This window comes from Mchenga conophoros, linkage group LG3 (genome assembly GCF_057382185.1).
Source record: "Mchenga conophoros isolate Kocher_MC1m ecotype Shallow Benthic linkage group LG3, M_conophoros_male_GT1.1, whole genome shotgun sequence".
NCBI lineage: Eukaryota > Metazoa > Chordata > Actinopteri > Cichliformes > Cichlidae > Mchenga > Mchenga conophoros.
In genome coordinates this window covers 83,494,329-83,510,862 of record NC_140528.1, presented here as the reverse complement: position 1 = coordinate 83,510,862, position 16,534 = coordinate 83,494,329, and the positions used below count along the sequence as shown (strand labels likewise).

Here is a 16,534-nt window from a genome sequence, read left to right as displayed (position 1 = left end):
GAAGCCTAATCTTGAAAGTAGAGATAGTGTCTGTCTCCTGAATCCAAACTGGAAGCTGGTTCCACAGAAGAGGGGCCTGAAAACTGAAGGCTCTGCCTCCCATTCTACTTTTAAATACTCTAGGAACAACAAGTAGGCCTGCAGAGCGAGAGCGAAGTGCTCTAATAGGGTGATATGGTACTACAAGGTCATTAAGATAAGATGGGGCCTGATTATTTAAGACCTTGTATGTGAGGAGCAGGATTTTGAATTCTGGATTTAACAGGAAGCCAATGAAGGGAAGCCAAAACAGGAGAAATATGCTCTCTCTTTCTAGTCCCTGTCAGGACTCTTGCTGCAGCATTTTGGATTAGCTGAAGGCTTTTCAGGGAGTTTTTTGGACATCCTGATAATAATGAATTACAGTCGTCCAGCCTGGAAGTAATAAATGCATGAACTAGAATATTTCTGATTTTAGAGATGTTGCACAAATGGAAGAAAGCAGTCCTAATATTAGTTTAATATGTGCGTTGAAGGACATATCTTGCAAAAATGACTCCTCACAGCTTTACTGGAGGCCAAGGTAATGCCAGCCAGAGTAAGAATCTGCTTAAATACCATATTTCTATGATTTTTGCTGCTCTGTGTTGGTACAGGGCATTGAAGATGATAACAGTGGGTGGATTATATACTTAAACTTAGTTACAGCGCTTTCAGAAAGACATCTACTTTGATAAAGTCTACTCTCCACTGCTGTGTAATCAATTATTGTAAATGTAAATGTTATCAGGAAATGATCAGACAGGAGGGTTTTCAGGAAACACTGTTAAATGTTCAGTTTCTATGCATATGTTAAAACAAGATCTAGAGTGTGACTAAAGTGGTGGGTGGGTTCTTTTACATTTTGAGAGAAGCCAATTGAGTCTAATAACAGATTAAATGCCATGTTGAGGCTGTCATTTTTAGCATCTACATGGATGTTAAAATCACCCACAATAATTATTTTATCTGAGCTCAGAACTAAATTAGATATAAAGTCTGAGAAATCAGAAACTGTGTGTAAGGCCCAGGTGGACGATAGATGATAACAAGTAAGACTGGTTTCTGAGTTTCACAGCTGGGGTGGACGAGGCTTAGTGTTTCTGAGTCTTTGGTTGATTGATAATTAAATATACTGACCACAGGAGTAGAGAAGTGCTCGTCTCATACAGAAAGGCTGAGAGAGAAAAACGAGTGTAGCGAGAGAGAGAGAGAGAGAGAGAGAGAGTAAAAGGACGTGTCAGAACAGCCGACAGCCACCGGACACTCCACTCCACCAAAGCGACAGTCCACTGTGAACACGGCGCGCGACTAAGGTGGGTCTTTTTCTGTTGTCTTCTCCAAACTCCAGATTATCACAGCTGACTGTCAGAGCCTCCGCTGCCCAGCCTGTGATAGCGGTGTCGTGCAGACACGCTGCCACTGACAAAAGCAACATTAGAAAACAGCAGAAGCTGTTTTGGGGAACAAATTAGTTTTTCAGCTTTCATATAAACCGCCGCAGTAAATGCTCAACATCACACGCGCCTGTTGTCTCGTTAAATATGTGAAAAATAATATTATTGCTGAAGTACCGGAATGTCGTGACTGAGTCAGTACAGCTGAAATTGTTTCGGTCAAGACAACTTACGCAAGTGTTTTACGCAAGAGTGTGTGCGAGATTGTATTATTTTAACACGCAGCAGCAACGGTAGTTCATTCTGAATCACGCCATACATCGTCTGCATGGGTTATGTAATAGGAAAAGTTACAGAATACAAAGTGCGGCATTCAATACAGAGGACAAAGAAAGCGTTGATTTTTCTGCTTGCACTCTTAGAGAATCTATGAATGCTATCGCCTCACCTCAGCCTGGTCAGGTGGGAGGCTGTCCTCGTTTTAAAATCAGACACTCGATCTGTGTGTCAAAACATGTAAGTTGTGTTTTTCATCCAAAACCAAGAGAGTTGTGTTTGTGTTTTTCAAATACAAGATAGTTCAATGCAAGATAAACAGGTCAGGAGTGGTGAAGTATGGCTGTGGTGCTCATGGTCAGAGTCGGGTTTGTATTCAAGTTAATGATGCTAAGATTAATTTACAGAATTTAACCTTTATAGTGACTGTATACTGTTCAGTGTATGAACAGTATTCTGTCTGTACAGGGAATCAACCAAGATTTAATTGTGTATATGCACAGGAAGCAGTAAACCTACACTAATCATACTCTGTTTTCTGTGCAGATGTGGAGGCAAAGTACAAAAGAAACAAAAAGGTTCTCATTTAAAAAACGTTTATGTTGACACAGCAAAGGTTTGGTTAGTTTGCACAAAGATAGCTGATACAAACACTTTGTAGACTTTTACTACTGATTTATCACAGTATACTGCTGTCAGTGTCAGGAGTTGATTATAATGTTAGCAAATATTTCAAAAGCAGAGACGAGCGCAGCGCCTCAGTGTCAGAGATTTGAGGAGCTGGAGCTGGGAGGCGGTGTTACCTGACAGTGACACAGAAAAGCTGCGGTGAGGAAACGCTTGTGTCTGGATTCTAAATGAAGCTGCAGCGTGTTGTTGATTGCATTATCTGTAGATGCATATTGATAGTCAGAGGTGTAACACACACAGTTTGCTTGAAGTTGAGATGTTCAAACTTTTCCTTAAGGAAAAATAAATCACTCATCTCACAAGAGGCTCTTTACCAGTAACGTCTTTTTATTATTGTAGGGTTTGTATGCAGCAACAGACTGAAGTGACTGTTGTTGGGATTTGATAAGATACAAAAAAAAAAGTAACTGTGTTGAAATATATACCACCAAAGGAAATGGTTACTTAATGCCTGTGTCTGTGTGCGGGCGTTCAGCTATCTTAATGAGGATCTTAGTGAGGGAATTTGTGAGGACCAGTTTGTGTGTCACAAAGATAGCTGGACAGGAACACACGCGTGCATGTGTGTGTGAAGATGAAATGTGCTACATTTGCACCATTGCGGTTTGAACATTTGGTTAGGGTTAATATTTAAATAATTAGAAAACATGTTCACTCAGTTTGAGCTGTAGAGTGCGTGATCTTTTTAAGAGTTTGGTTCCTCTTATATATTAATGCATCATATATCATTGCATGCAAAATCGCCAAAAATACCTGATTTCCTGGAGAAACTTGTGGACTTTGTATAAGATGCAAATGTGATCATATATAACATCCGAGAACACTGCTTATTAAAAAAACCCACACAAATCTACTCCAGGGGCCCGTTCTTCGTACCTCGCTAAGTAAGTTAGCTGGATTAGATTGTTGACGATTTCGCGTGATCTTGGATCGTTCGGTTCCCCGAAGCCCATCCGGGACTTGCTGTCATAGCAACAGAGCCGTAAGCGTAAACCTGCTGGGGAGCAGGTTTACTTTATGTAAACAGGATTAGATCGCGGCCACGCAGGTATGCCCGCGTCATTCATACGAAAGCAACAGCGATATTCCACCACTGTTTCACCATAAATAAATAACATCAATGTAACTAAAGACAATGCAGCACCTGATCCATTTATTGATGTCACACAGATACATACAGGTCATTTCCTAAAAAAGGGAAATGTACTATTAACATTCTATTACATGTATGTGATTATTACAGATGTAATTCATATTTCAGAGTAGTAATTGTAAATTACTTCGTGTAATCAAGATGAGAGACCACGGCTATAAAAGCGAAGGTGGATTTGGGAAGCCTGTCGCAGCCATGTCCTGTCTGTATACGCGAGCAACCCATTGCGGAAGGTGCAAGATTGATAAGGAGAGTCCTCAGAATTCAGCGTATATTGCGGGATAGACAGGATCCTTTAGCTCAGCGCGACAGTGTGCTCATAGAGAGATATCGATTTTCCCGTGAGGGTATTATTCACTTAACCAACTTGTTGACGAGGGGGTGCAGGACCACCACCTGTCTTTTTTTTTTGCTCTGCCCTTTTCTTGGTTGCTGTTATAAACAAACAGAGTATTTCAGGGTCTCTTTCCAAGAGACTAAAAGCAATATAAGTGATAAATATTACCATTCTGTAGAATATTCTTATATTTCACTTTTACTTGTTCCCATGTTCTAGTGGGTCCTGTTGTGGCTCTAATGTGACAGAGGATATAATATAACATATTATAATATAATATAATGTAATATAATATTGGATAATATAGTGTAATATAATAAATCTACCCTACCGCCTACTGGTGTTGGCCAGAGGGGCCGATGGCGCGATATGGCAGCCTCGCTTCTGTCAGTCTGCCCCAGGGCAGCTGTGGCTACAACTGTAGCTGCCTCCACCAGTGTGTGAATGTGAGAGTGACTGAATAGTGGCATTGTAAAGCGCTTTGGGTGCCTTGAAAAGCGCTATATCAATCCACTCCATTATTATTGTTATTATTAGATTACTTACGAGTTTAATTTGTCAGCAACTTTCTGCCAGCCCTCTCTCCTTGCTTTTGCAGCCTTTGCAGTGTTCCCTTGCGTTCTGATTAAACTCTGAAACTCCTGAAATCCCTCACTCAAGAGTTCTTGCTCTGCTGCCGAAAAATACCGAGCCGAGCGCGCTCCGTCGACATTTTCGCCGACCAATCAGAGGGTTGCCGATCACTGTTTCTACTATCGATGCGTAGCCCCTTTTACGACACCCAGTGATGTCACATTACTGCGTCCAGCTGTACTAATCGTCAACAGCAGGTGTGTTCGGGGAACCGGATTAGCGCGCTCACGGTTAGCGCGATGGTTTGGTCTTGGATGTTTCATTTGATCTTGGATGTAGTAAGCGACGTACGAAGCACAGGGCCCAGCTCTACGATTATATCCACAGCTTGGATAAAAACATAGTCAGTCACCATGGTGACTCAATGCTTAGTACTGTTGCCTCTCAGCAAGTGTGAACCCAGGACACTCTTGCAAAAGAGTTTTGGTTTGGGTAATGCTACTTATTGCAAATGGACTGATTCTTGTATAGCGCTTTTCTACTCTCCCAGAGTACTCAAAGCACTCTATACAACACGCCACATTCACCCAGTCCACAAGCACTACCTCTATACTGAGTGCTTTCTAACTACACTCACACACATTCATACTCCAGTGGATGCATCAGAGAGCAACTTGGGGTTAGTATCTTGCCCAAGGATACTTGGCATGCAGACTGGAAGAGCCTGGGATCGAACCTCCAACCTTCCAGCTCTACCTCCTGAGCTACAGCCACCCCACAAATGACACATGCTAATGTTGGGTGATGAGGTCCCAACAGGAGCTGTCACAGAAATGGCAGCTGGGCTAAAGGATAAATACAAATAGCTGAAACATGCATGAAGCTTCTGTTTGTCTGCAGGCAGATTTAAAGCAAAGAATCAGAGACTCAGCTCTGCAGCTCCGACTTTCCAATTATGACAAGAAAGCCTAAAACTTGAAGAGTCGAAAAAAGGGCTAAAAAACAAAAGCCTTGTGACTTTGAACTTAGACCTTCCTATTGCTACACCCTTCATTTTCCCTCTGAAGCACGGTGCTGTGACATCTTCCACTAACCATGGTGACGTCACTGAGCCAAGACAGCTGCAAGTTTGTTTTTCCTGTGTATTCAGGTGCACGCATGTTGCTAGCTGAACACTTATGTATGACTCATGTCTTCTTAGATGGAAGTCTACACTGTTACAGTAGCAACTGGTACTTCAGAGTATTCAGGCACCAACAACTACATTTATCTGACGCTTGTGGGGGAGAACGGGGAGAGCGAGCGCACTCAACTCGACAACCCTGGACTGGATTTCTGTCGAGGAGCAGTAAGTGTAGTTTGGGTTAGATCAGCTCAGGACATTTTAAGTAGTTTTTAGGACAACTTGACAGAATAACATGAACTAGCTTTTCAGCGTCAGTCTGAGATAGAAAGTACCTCATTTTTTTGTATTTCTCTTCCTCTATTCTTCCATCAGGTTGACCAGTACAAGGTGACGAGTCCTTCACCTTTAGGCTCGGTGCTACTGGTCCGACTAGAGAAACAAAGATACTGGGTGGAAGACAACTGGTTTTGTCAATATGTCACTGTAGAGCCTCCAGATGGAGGTAAAGTGCTGACTTTCCCTTGTTACCGATGGTTTGTAGGCGATGTCAAGATGGAGATACGAGAAGGAACAGGTAGGAAAGAGTCTCATTCCTTCATTGCCTTCAATGCCTACATGTGTAAAAGGCCTGAGGTCATTTGAGCAAAGATGCAAATTTCCCTTTAAAGCCATGCAGGTTCTATTTTAGTACAAGACTGATTCCTGTGTGGCATTTTATAAACCATGCATCAATCGCCCATTGACACACATGCATACTCCGATGGATGCATCTGAGAGTAACTTGGTTCAGTATGTTGTCCAAGGATAGTTTGGGCTGGAGCAGACAGGAGGAGCTGCAGAACAAACCAGCAGCAGATTAGTAGATGATACCGAACCCTAAGTTGCACCTGATAAATCCATCAGTGTGTGAATGTTAGGTTAAAAGTCCCAGTCAGTTTACCACATTAAGCAGTTGGTGGTGAGATTAAAAGGCTATCTAAGGCTACTCGTCCACCCATGCATGAGCACACTGGGGATGTGTAGCTGTTGCTGTACTACCTTCGAGTCCAGGGGTGTCCAACTCCAGGCCTCGAGGGCCGGTGTCCTGCAGGTTTTAGATCTCACCCTGGGTCAACACACCTGAATCAAATGATTACTTCATTATCAGGCCTCTGGAGAACTTCAAGACATGTTGAGGAGGTCATTTAGCCTTTAAATCAGCTGTGTTGGATCAAGGACACATCTACAACCTGCAGGACACCGGCCCTCGAGGCCTGGAGTCCGACACCTGTGCTCTAAACCCAAGCTAGAACCTGCCCCTATGCTCAGCAAAAACTACAGAGCAGCAGCTGCTGTAATAATGATGACCAGTGATTCAGGTTTTTAGCTGGAGCACATCATCTTTGTTGACAAGTTGCCATCACCGCCTAAGAAATGTACAGCTGAGACATAAATATAGACACAGTATCAGATAATATAATCAAGATAAGACCACAAGGTGTAAATGAGGCCTGTGTCTTTCATGCAAAAACGGTGAAACACTGGGCTGCTGTGCCTGCTTTCCATTTGCATCATATTTGTTTACAGGTTCCGCTTAGACTTTCGTTATGTAAGTGTCAGACCATACAAGAAGATATATTTCCGGTGTTACATATAAGCAGAACTCCTTCAGTTATCTCATGTGTGACCCTTTTTCTTAGTGCTTGATTTCATCGGTATCGCTGCCCTACTCTATAATGTGATGGTATAACTTCCAAGTGTCTGCTGTTGTACTTCCCTGTCTCTCCTGTAGCAAAGACGCTGACAGGTGACTCTGCACTGCAGCTGCTGGAACACAGGAGAACAGAGCTGCAGGAGCGACAGAAGACTTACAGGTAGGGACTCACATTTATGGTGTATGAAACCCTTTAAACTGTACAAACTACAAGCCACATTTGACCAAATACATTCTGTAACAACACAGATTTGAAGCATTGAATATTTTTGTGTTAGATGGGTAACGTGGGCTCCAGGGATTCCCAGATGTGTTGATGCTGAAACAGAAGCAGACTTACCCCAAGACGCCCGCTTTGACAACGAGAAGCGGAGTGACTTTGAACATTCATTACATTACGCGTAGGTGGTACACACACACTCTATGATTCAACACATTTGTAACAAATTTGATTTTAAAACAACAAACGCCTCATTTCCTCTCCTCAGTTTGCTGGAGTTATCTCTGAAGAAACTGACCATCTGGTTTGGGAAATCCTGGGATGACCTTGAAGATTTCAAACGTATCTTCTGGAAGTTGAAAAGTCCCATAGCGGGTGAGTAAAAAAGCATAGCATAAAACAGCTTTAATAGTAGTTTCATGCAAATTCAAAATGCTACCTAAAAAATGATCTTTTAAAAGTGGTAATCACCACGGTGGCATCAGTAGGCAGCTGGATCAGATCTCCTGAGGGATCACGCTGATGTTCCTTGGCAGCAGATCCAAAAGAGTCTCTCTTGTGTTTAAACAAAAAACAGGAAAGAGAAAAAAATCCAAGTGGACCAATCACACCTTCACAGATAAACCAGCTGACCAATTTGCTTTAACGAGGTGGTTTGTCTGATTGGTTAACAGTTAAGCCACATCTTCTGACCTTTTAATCTGTAGTGGTTCAGTCCAGAATCTATTTGGACCAATTAGCCATTACCGCCTTGTTAAATGTGAAATGGTCAGCTGGTTTATCTGTGAAGGTGTGACTGGTTTCCTGTTGCCCACTTTTATTTAAACACAAACTGTTTGACGTTCCCTTACCTGATGAAGGCCACAAGCCGTCACTTGATAAAGTTGTTCCCTGATACTTAGTGTTGCTGGAGTCTCCACGTCATCAGATCTTTGTCTTCTCCATGCACCTTGGGAGTGGGTGAAGTTGTGCCAGAGAAGTTTGTTGCTATCAACTTTCCCATCGTTACCAGTTCTGCCACTTTCACCTCCCTCTTTAGATTATTGCAGACAGTGAGGGCAGCCTATTTAAAAGCCTTTTCTCCTTGTTCTATTCTGACTTTCTAATTGTTGTAAAATTTGAAGATGGTCCATAAAAGCATGTGGGTAATATTCACTTCAGATCAAGCACATTATCTCTCTCTGAACTTGATCTCTGCGGCGGTACGTTCTGTTCCAAAGGCCTTTGAACAGCGACAGACACCTGATGCTCTGTGTGTCTGTGTGTATACAACAGAGTATTGTATGAAGCACTGGAAGGAGGACTGGTTCTTTGGCTACCAGTGTCTAAATGGTTCCAACCCCAGGATGATCCAGAGGTGCAAAAAGCTGCCGGAGAACCTCCCTGTTACCGCAGATATGGTGCAGCGCTCTATGGCTGGCAGGACCAACTTGAACAAAGAACTGAAGGTTGAGAAAAAGCACTACTTTGGTTTTTACAATAAAATAAAAGGAACGGCACAAATGTAGACGCTGTTATTGTCTCACTGCTGGTGTTTATTTCATGGTCTCTGTTGCATGCTTGCCATCATATCTTAAATTTCCTTTACACTCTTGTCCAGGCAGGAAACATATACTTGTTAGACTATGCCATCATGGATGGGATTCCCAGTAACACAATCAAGGGACACCCTCAGTACATCGCTGCTCCTATCTGTCTCCTGTATCAACACCCAGATGAAGGACTTATACCTATTGCTATACAGGTATGTTGTTTACATGCTTACACAGAAGCACAGGGACAAATTTCATTAACTGGTACTTTATCAGCAGCACAGTGGGGTGATTAGCACTGCTGACCCACCACAAAAAGGTCCTGAGCTTGACTTTGTACTTGACTTCCTGTTATAACTCTCAAGCACCTTACAGCAGATAATGAGTAAGCTCACTAAATTAGCCTATCCCAGCTGTCTTAGGGCGAGAGGCGGGGTACACCCTGACAGGTCTGTGTGATATCAGGCTGTTGTGGTGCTTTGAACATGTATTTTTGGGGGTAAAAAAATAATGTTGGGTCTATTTGTTCTCCCCATGCTTGTGGCCTTGTGATAAAAATAATAAAACACACTATATATAATAATATACAGCAGAGTCTTATTATAAGCTGGGAGCATGCTTGTGCTGTAAGGTGTCTGGTTGTGTAGTAACCAGTGGATATGTACTTTTATATATAATATACTACAACATATATATTTATAACGGCATGTCTAGTCTATTTCTTATGTGCGTTTGAGACCTGGGGGTAGAACTGGTTATGACCTGTGTATATTTGGGAGCAGGTAGAAAGTCCTCTCTTCCTCGCCGGCTCCATGTCTGTCATTACGTCACACACCGGTTTGCTCTGTCGCACAAAATCACCGCCAATGATTCAGTTCTTTCTAAACGACAGAATCAGGTATTGAAGCAGCGACGGTGAAGCTTCGGTCATGTGACTCTGTTCAGACAAACCAAGCCTTGATACGGTGCTCTGAAGCCATGTGTTGGCTATACAAGCTAAGCGACAGCCCGTTCTACCTCTTGGGCCACAGCTCAATAGTCTCTTTCACCTTCTCAGCTTGAACAGACTCCAGGCCGGGACACGCCCATATTCCTGCCCAGCGATCCCCCTCTGGCCTGGCTGCTGGCTAAGATGTGGGTGCGTCACTCTGAGTTCCAGGTATTCCAGCTCCTGTCTCACCTACTTAGGACTCACCTGGTGGTAGAAGTGTTTTGTGTGGCCACTTTGAGACAGCTGCCTGCTGTACACCCCATTTACAAGGTAAATATTAATATAAGTCGTATTATTCAGCACTTTCACTGTTGGTCATAGTTGTTATCTGATATGAATTGGTTTAAAAGCAAAGAGATGAAGCCTTCATTTGTAATTTCCTTTCTGCAACATAAATCCAGTAGAATCTAAATTTCCAAAATGTTCTCTTTTTTGCTGATGCAGCTTCTGGCCCCTCATCTACGCTACACTCTAGAGATCAACTGTAGGGGGCGCACTCAGCTCATCTCTGCAAATGGCATCTTCAAACGAGTATGCCACAGCACGCTTGGCTTTAGTATTACTGAGCTCTTCAATATTCAGATCTAATATTCCTGAAATGTTGTGTAGGTTGTGTCTACAGGTGGTGATGGCCTGTTAATTTTGGCCCAGAGGGAGTACAAGGTGTTGACCTACCGCTCCATTCAGCCGCTGTATGATTTCTGTGACAGAGGAGTGTCTCAGCTCCCCAACTATTTCTACAAAGACCACAGTCTGATGCTGTGGGAGGCCATACACAGGTACAATAGCAAGCTTGTGGTGTGCTAGCTTGCTGCAACCACTGGGTGTGATTTATTCGGCGGTGCAGTGGGTAGAACTGGTGGCTTAGAGAGTACGCATGTTGTCCTTGTTCCTGCGTAGTTCTACAAGGTACCGATGATCTGTGGAACCAGCACCTGAGTGCAGGAAGTGTGGATCAACTCTGTGTTTAAAAAGTCCACTCTCTGATCCTATGAGGATTACCCAGGAGGCGGTGCAGAGCTCGGATAGAGCTGATGGCCAGTTCTAACTGCCTCTATTCTCCAGATGTCTGCACTGCTTACTCTGATTCAAAACTGGCCCAGCCTTGCAGGCCTGCGGTGGCAGCTCTAGATCAGTGCTCTTGGATTACGACTGGGTTTAATTCAGTGGTTTGGAAAACTAAGCCCCCAGTCTGTTACTTTAAAAGGCTGGCGTAACCTGTACGAGCTGTTTCTAATCTATTAGTACTCAGCTTTTTACCTTTACTGCTTCACTGGAAAACAGTGGAATTCCTTGGAAGTCCGAATTCTCTTAAATTTATAATCTAACACGGCAAAAATGAGCAGAGAAAAAACCAAATTGTAAGTCCATAGTTCAGGCAGCAGTTGATCCCTCTGGCACCTTTGCTGGAATATCCAACTGGGAATTCTTAGATCCAATCTTCTGAACTGCTTATCTCACAGAAGACAAAGGGAAGAGCCTATCATCTCTTCTGCATAAAACTTACATGACACCAGGTCCTCATCTCTCCCCAACATCACAACAACAGTTTTAACAATGGCTTTATATTGTAAGTATAAGAAAACAGAGAAAACCAAACAATCATATGACCTATGAGGACACAGTTTGGTGACAGTGGGGAAAACTCCCTTTCAACAGGAAGAAACATCCAGCAGAAGCAAATCAATAATTAAATACAAAGAGGTGTATAAACACGTAACATATACACCTGAGATGAGCTCTGACGTCACAGTGACATCCAATCATAACTGATGACATTTAATCACCTGATGCCTAGCCATGCCTTCTCATCCTGTAAACTTCAACACGATTTAAAACATAGTTTAAACCCTAAAATCACTTCATCACAATGTTGTACTTTAACATGATTTATGAATAATTTCATCACAATGAGTAAACTTTCCTTCATGTTTCATTGATCTAATGCTGTGTGTGTGTGTGTGTGTGTGTGTGTGTGTGTGTGTGTGTGTGTGTGTGTGTGTGTGTGTGTGTGTGTCCCAGTGATCAGGGGAAATCAAAGATAATACCAGCAAAAACTACTAAAGCCTGATATTTTTACATGTTTTGAGTATCATTCTGAATGTCCATACTATTTATTTTAAACAGTGTATTCTTATAAATAACTAGAAAGTTTTTACCTTTGCTCCAGTTTTGTCTCCAGTATGGTAAACCTGTACTACCAGTCAGACCATGATGTGCAAGAAGACCTGGAGCTTCAGGCCTGGATCAGAGACATCACGGAGGAAGGCTTCACAGAGATCCCCAACTTTGGTCAGTTATTAATGTAATCACCTGGACATGTATAGTAAGTTATTCATTTATTGATTGCTTAAAATGTCATTAGGTGTGAAGGTAAGTTTTTCTCGAGATACTACGCTCTCACTGCTGGTCTAAAAGATTTATTACATTTTTCATAAAGTGTTAAAATGTTTAAAGACAAAAGTAGATTTAAAAAATAAAAAGTTCATCTTAAGTTCTCCAAGGAGCATATGGGAGCAGGATGCAACCCATAACAGCAAAGCTCGGTGGTTAGAGGATCTGAGGGCAGACCACAGCAACCTCTCTGAACAGGATCCAGTAACCACCAGTGGAAGACATCCAAGAAAGTCTCCAGTATGAAGAGCTGGACTGCACCCGCCTACTGGCTGAAGAAGCTGACTGCACTCCATGAGGGCCTGGCAGCACAAATGAACCAGCTGTTGATGAGAGACATCTGGAGTGTCTAACCGAAGGCCTGACAGCCCAGATATATCTACATAGATCTATCTAATCTCGATATCTAATATACATCTATATCATATAGAAATATATTATATATAGATATTATCTTTATTTATATAATATATATAGAGAGATAAAGATAGTATCCATATATGTTATATATAGATAATATGACGATGTGACACAAGACCTGAGAGATGCATCTGGCCCTTCAGTTGATCCATCTACTGCTCTAAACTGGTCTCAGTGGAAGGGACGCCATGCAATACATGTTTGCACATGACAGTAAACCATTGGACCTGTTAGGTGCACAGCTCTGCTAAACCAGACAGACTATCATGAGAAAATGTTGTTACTACTCAGCGACGAAAATACTTATGAGCTCCTGAAACGAGACCCAGGAAGAGGCTACAGGAAGAAGCTGATAGACTGTCTGAAGCAGTTAGAACAGGACAAAGCTATTGAGCGGACCTCATACCACAGGATGTACCCAGGGGAGTCTACACCAAGGCTGTATGGTTTACTGACGATACATAAACAGGGTGCACCTTTATGACCGATTGTCTGCACGATCAACTCAGTCAGCTCGAGTTTCTGGCTTCGATCCTCAACCCGCTGGTGGGCAGCTCTGAACACCACATCCAGAACACCCTGGATTGTGTTGAGAAGGTGAGAGATTGCAGCCATTCCCCAACTCTCTGTGAATGGTATTCATGGCATTGATCAGTGATCTTTGATCAATGGTCATGAGAATCTGCATAATTATGATAAAGGAACTGACCTCCCAGCCCATTGTTCCTTCAGTGGGCTGGTTTCAGTCATTATGCAAATGTGCTGTTTATAAGGTTGAAACCTGCAGTCAGCTGAGACTGAAGGAGTCACCTGGTGATGACGAAACGTTTCTCCCACTGAAGACGTCCAGATGAACAGAATCAACTTTTGGACATTGGACCTGTTCCCCATTCTCCTACCAAAATATAAGTAAATGAGGGGCGTTCAAGACTTCGCACAGCACCATTTGTGTTAACTGTTGTTGACGAGTGTTGATGGCTAACAATCAGTCTGGATCTGGTCTCAAACTCTCTTTCACTTGATCATTTATCTGTAACTATATGCAGTTAAGTTCAAAACATGAATGTACTGCAATGTAGAATTCACAAGTTGGTTTGTTAATTGAATTTAAAAACAAATGACCAGGTGAAATTTAACTCACATATATTTGCACAAGATTATAAAAACAAAGCGATTGCCAGAACGAGGCAGCAATTGTGTCACATCCTTCCTTTCATAGTTTCAGACTACAGACACATCTCCTCCAGTTAGCAGAAGTTCTCGGCAGGATATCCTGTAAGTGTGTATCCTGTGTATCCACTTAATGGTTCATGTGTTCCAGGTTTGCCCAGTAAACTCAGCAGCAGAGAGGAACTCTGCACACTGCTGGCAGTGGCTATCTTCACAAGCACAGCCCAGCATGCTGCAACTAACAACGGACAGGTGCTGAACACACACACAAGACAGTCGACACTGTTACACAAGATGCACTGAGGTGCAGAAACTGACACTGTTGGTTTGTTGGGGCGACTTATTTAAGAAAAGATGATACCACAGGGGTACAGCAAACGTTTCTCTACTCTGATTCCTTTTAGTTTGACTGGTGTGCCTGGGTTCCCAACACCCCCTGCACCATGAGACAACCGCCACCAACAGACAAAGATGCTGTTACCATGGATATGATTATGGCCACGCTTCCCGATGTCAGCCAGTCCTGTGTACAGATGGCCATCACATGGCATCTGGGACGAGCACAGCCAGATGCAGTGAGTCCAAGTTGCTCACCATACTGTGTCCCATACAGTTTATAAGTGATATATACACGTAATATACAGCGATAACAGCGATAGATCGGTTAAAAATATGAATATTCAAAAGTTTTACACAGAAATAAAAATGTCAGCAATATTTGTTAAATAACTAATATAAATAGATGAAATAACACTAATGTCACTGTATCTACTGATACGTGTATATCATGGTTACTCAAGCCATCTGTTCTTTGCTAATGGTTTATGTTTATAAACATAATGCAAATATTTGACACTCATATACGTTTTCGTTAACTGCAGGAATTTCAAAGACAACATGTCACCTCAGTTCGTCTTAAATAAAGAAAATGGCATTTCTATTGCATGGGTTGATTTTTTTTACCTTGCAGCACCACAGAATATTTATTTTTACTTATTCTTTGGGGATTTTCTTGCCTTTCATTAAGATGGAGGAGACAGCGAGACATGCAGGGAAGCATTAAGTCTTGCAACACGTATAAATGATATTTTGTAATGAAAAATGGAATTGATCCTTTTTCCTCAGCTACTTGCAGTTCACATTGTTTCTGTCTTTTCTGCTCAGATTCCTTTGGGCCGATACACAGAGGACCACTTCACCGAGGCCAAAGCCCTGGAGGTGATCGACAGGTTCAGGATGGAGTTGAAGGAGATCGAGAAACACATTCTGACTGAGAATGAAGGACTGGAGCTGCAGTACCTTTTTCTCCTGCCCAGTCGCATAGAAAACAGCATCACCATATAGAAATACTCCCAGACTGCTGAGTGAATCTTTGCAGTGCAGGGACTCCAGCGACACTCAAAGAAGGGAACAACTTTATTGACTGACCGGCGTGTTTCGGCGTGTGGCCTTCATCAGGGTCATAGTAACACATAGAAGTGTGCTTAAAGAAAAGGCAGGAAATTAACCAATCACATCTTCATAGATAAACCAGCTGACATATAACAGGTTGGTATTGGTTAACTGGTTAGGTCACGCACAAGTAAATACTGGACTAGATCATTATCTTAAATCTTAAACTTTGGAAATTTGTCCTTGTGTTATATGAGGTTGTTTTCTGTTCTTTAAATATGAACCAAAAATGAATCAAAACAATAGACGATGCAGGAGATGATCAGGAGGGAAAAACGTTTCTTTACACAGACTATAAAAATATTTTGTAAATGGAGCGGTTCTATTGTAGCACTTTTCTACTCTCCCACAGCAGCCAGTGCTTTATACAGCACACACGTTCAAATGAGCACTTTTTTATGCTTAAGTGTTTTCTATCTAATATTAACTCACTCGTACTCTGATGGATGCATCTTGGGTTCGTATCTTGCCCAAGCATATTTCAAACCACCAACCCTCCGATCAGCCGATGCCTCGCTCCACCTCCAGCCGCAGGATTTCCTGGAAGCTCTTTATTTGCATCTCAACCACTAACAGTTGGAACTGATGTGTCATGTGCAGAGTGGGCGAGCAAGTGAAATGAAGTGTCTGACATGTCAGTTCCCAGCTGCTTGAGATCTGGTGACTGGTCAGATTAGAGATAAACCTGCATGAGTCATGTTTGGAGAGATGAGTCATTGTTTGTGTTCACATTAATTATATGAGTTTATTACTGTGGCACAGATATTTCCTTCTGTAAGATAAGATAAGATAGAACTTTATTAATCCCTCGGGTGGGTTCCTCTGGGAAATTCTGTAGTAGGGTAAGTTAAGTTTACCTCCATTTAATCAATCCTGGGTAATCAGTAAGTAGTACTTTTGACAGAATAACTTCAATGTTTTAACTTTTTTACTTAAAACATATAAATGTATTATGAAGCTTAAAGCAAGACATCCTGATATATCCATGTGCTTACAATGTTGGGAAATAAACAAATGAAGCTACAGCCTTTGTGTGTACTTTGTGGCTTCAGTACAACTGTAAGATTACTGCATGACTCATCAGGTAACAGT

The 16,534-nt window shown here is 42.2% G+C and overlaps 1 protein-coding gene across 2 annotated transcripts; it reads left to right on the top strand.

The window, feature by feature from the left end:
- Positions 1-1,195: 1,195 nt before the first annotated feature.
- On the top strand, positions 1,196-16,467 carry alox12 (arachidonate 12-lipoxygenase). 2 transcript variants are annotated; one of them, XM_085267549.1, is made up of 15 exons: positions 1,196-1,334; positions 5,646-5,792; positions 5,943-6,144; positions 7,342-7,423; positions 7,542-7,664; positions 7,752-7,858; positions 8,759-8,931; positions 9,084-9,227; positions 10,073-10,276; positions 10,451-10,537; positions 10,616-10,785; positions 12,177-12,298; positions 14,142-14,242; positions 14,395-14,565; positions 15,155-16,467. In XM_085267549.1, the coding sequence occupies exons 2-15, from the start codon at positions 5,646-5,648 to the stop codon at positions 15,332-15,334; spliced, it is 2,013 nt and encodes a 670-aa protein (XP_085123675.1). In that variant the 5' UTR covers positions 1,196-1,334; the 3' UTR covers positions 15,335-16,467. The 2 variants fall into 2 exon arrangements, with proteins under 2 accessions (XP_085123675.1, XP_085123673.1); XM_085267547.1 differs by lacking the exon at positions 1,196-1,334 and adding an exon at positions 1,790-1,931.
- The last annotated feature ends 67 nt before the right edge of the window (positions 16,468-16,534 follow it).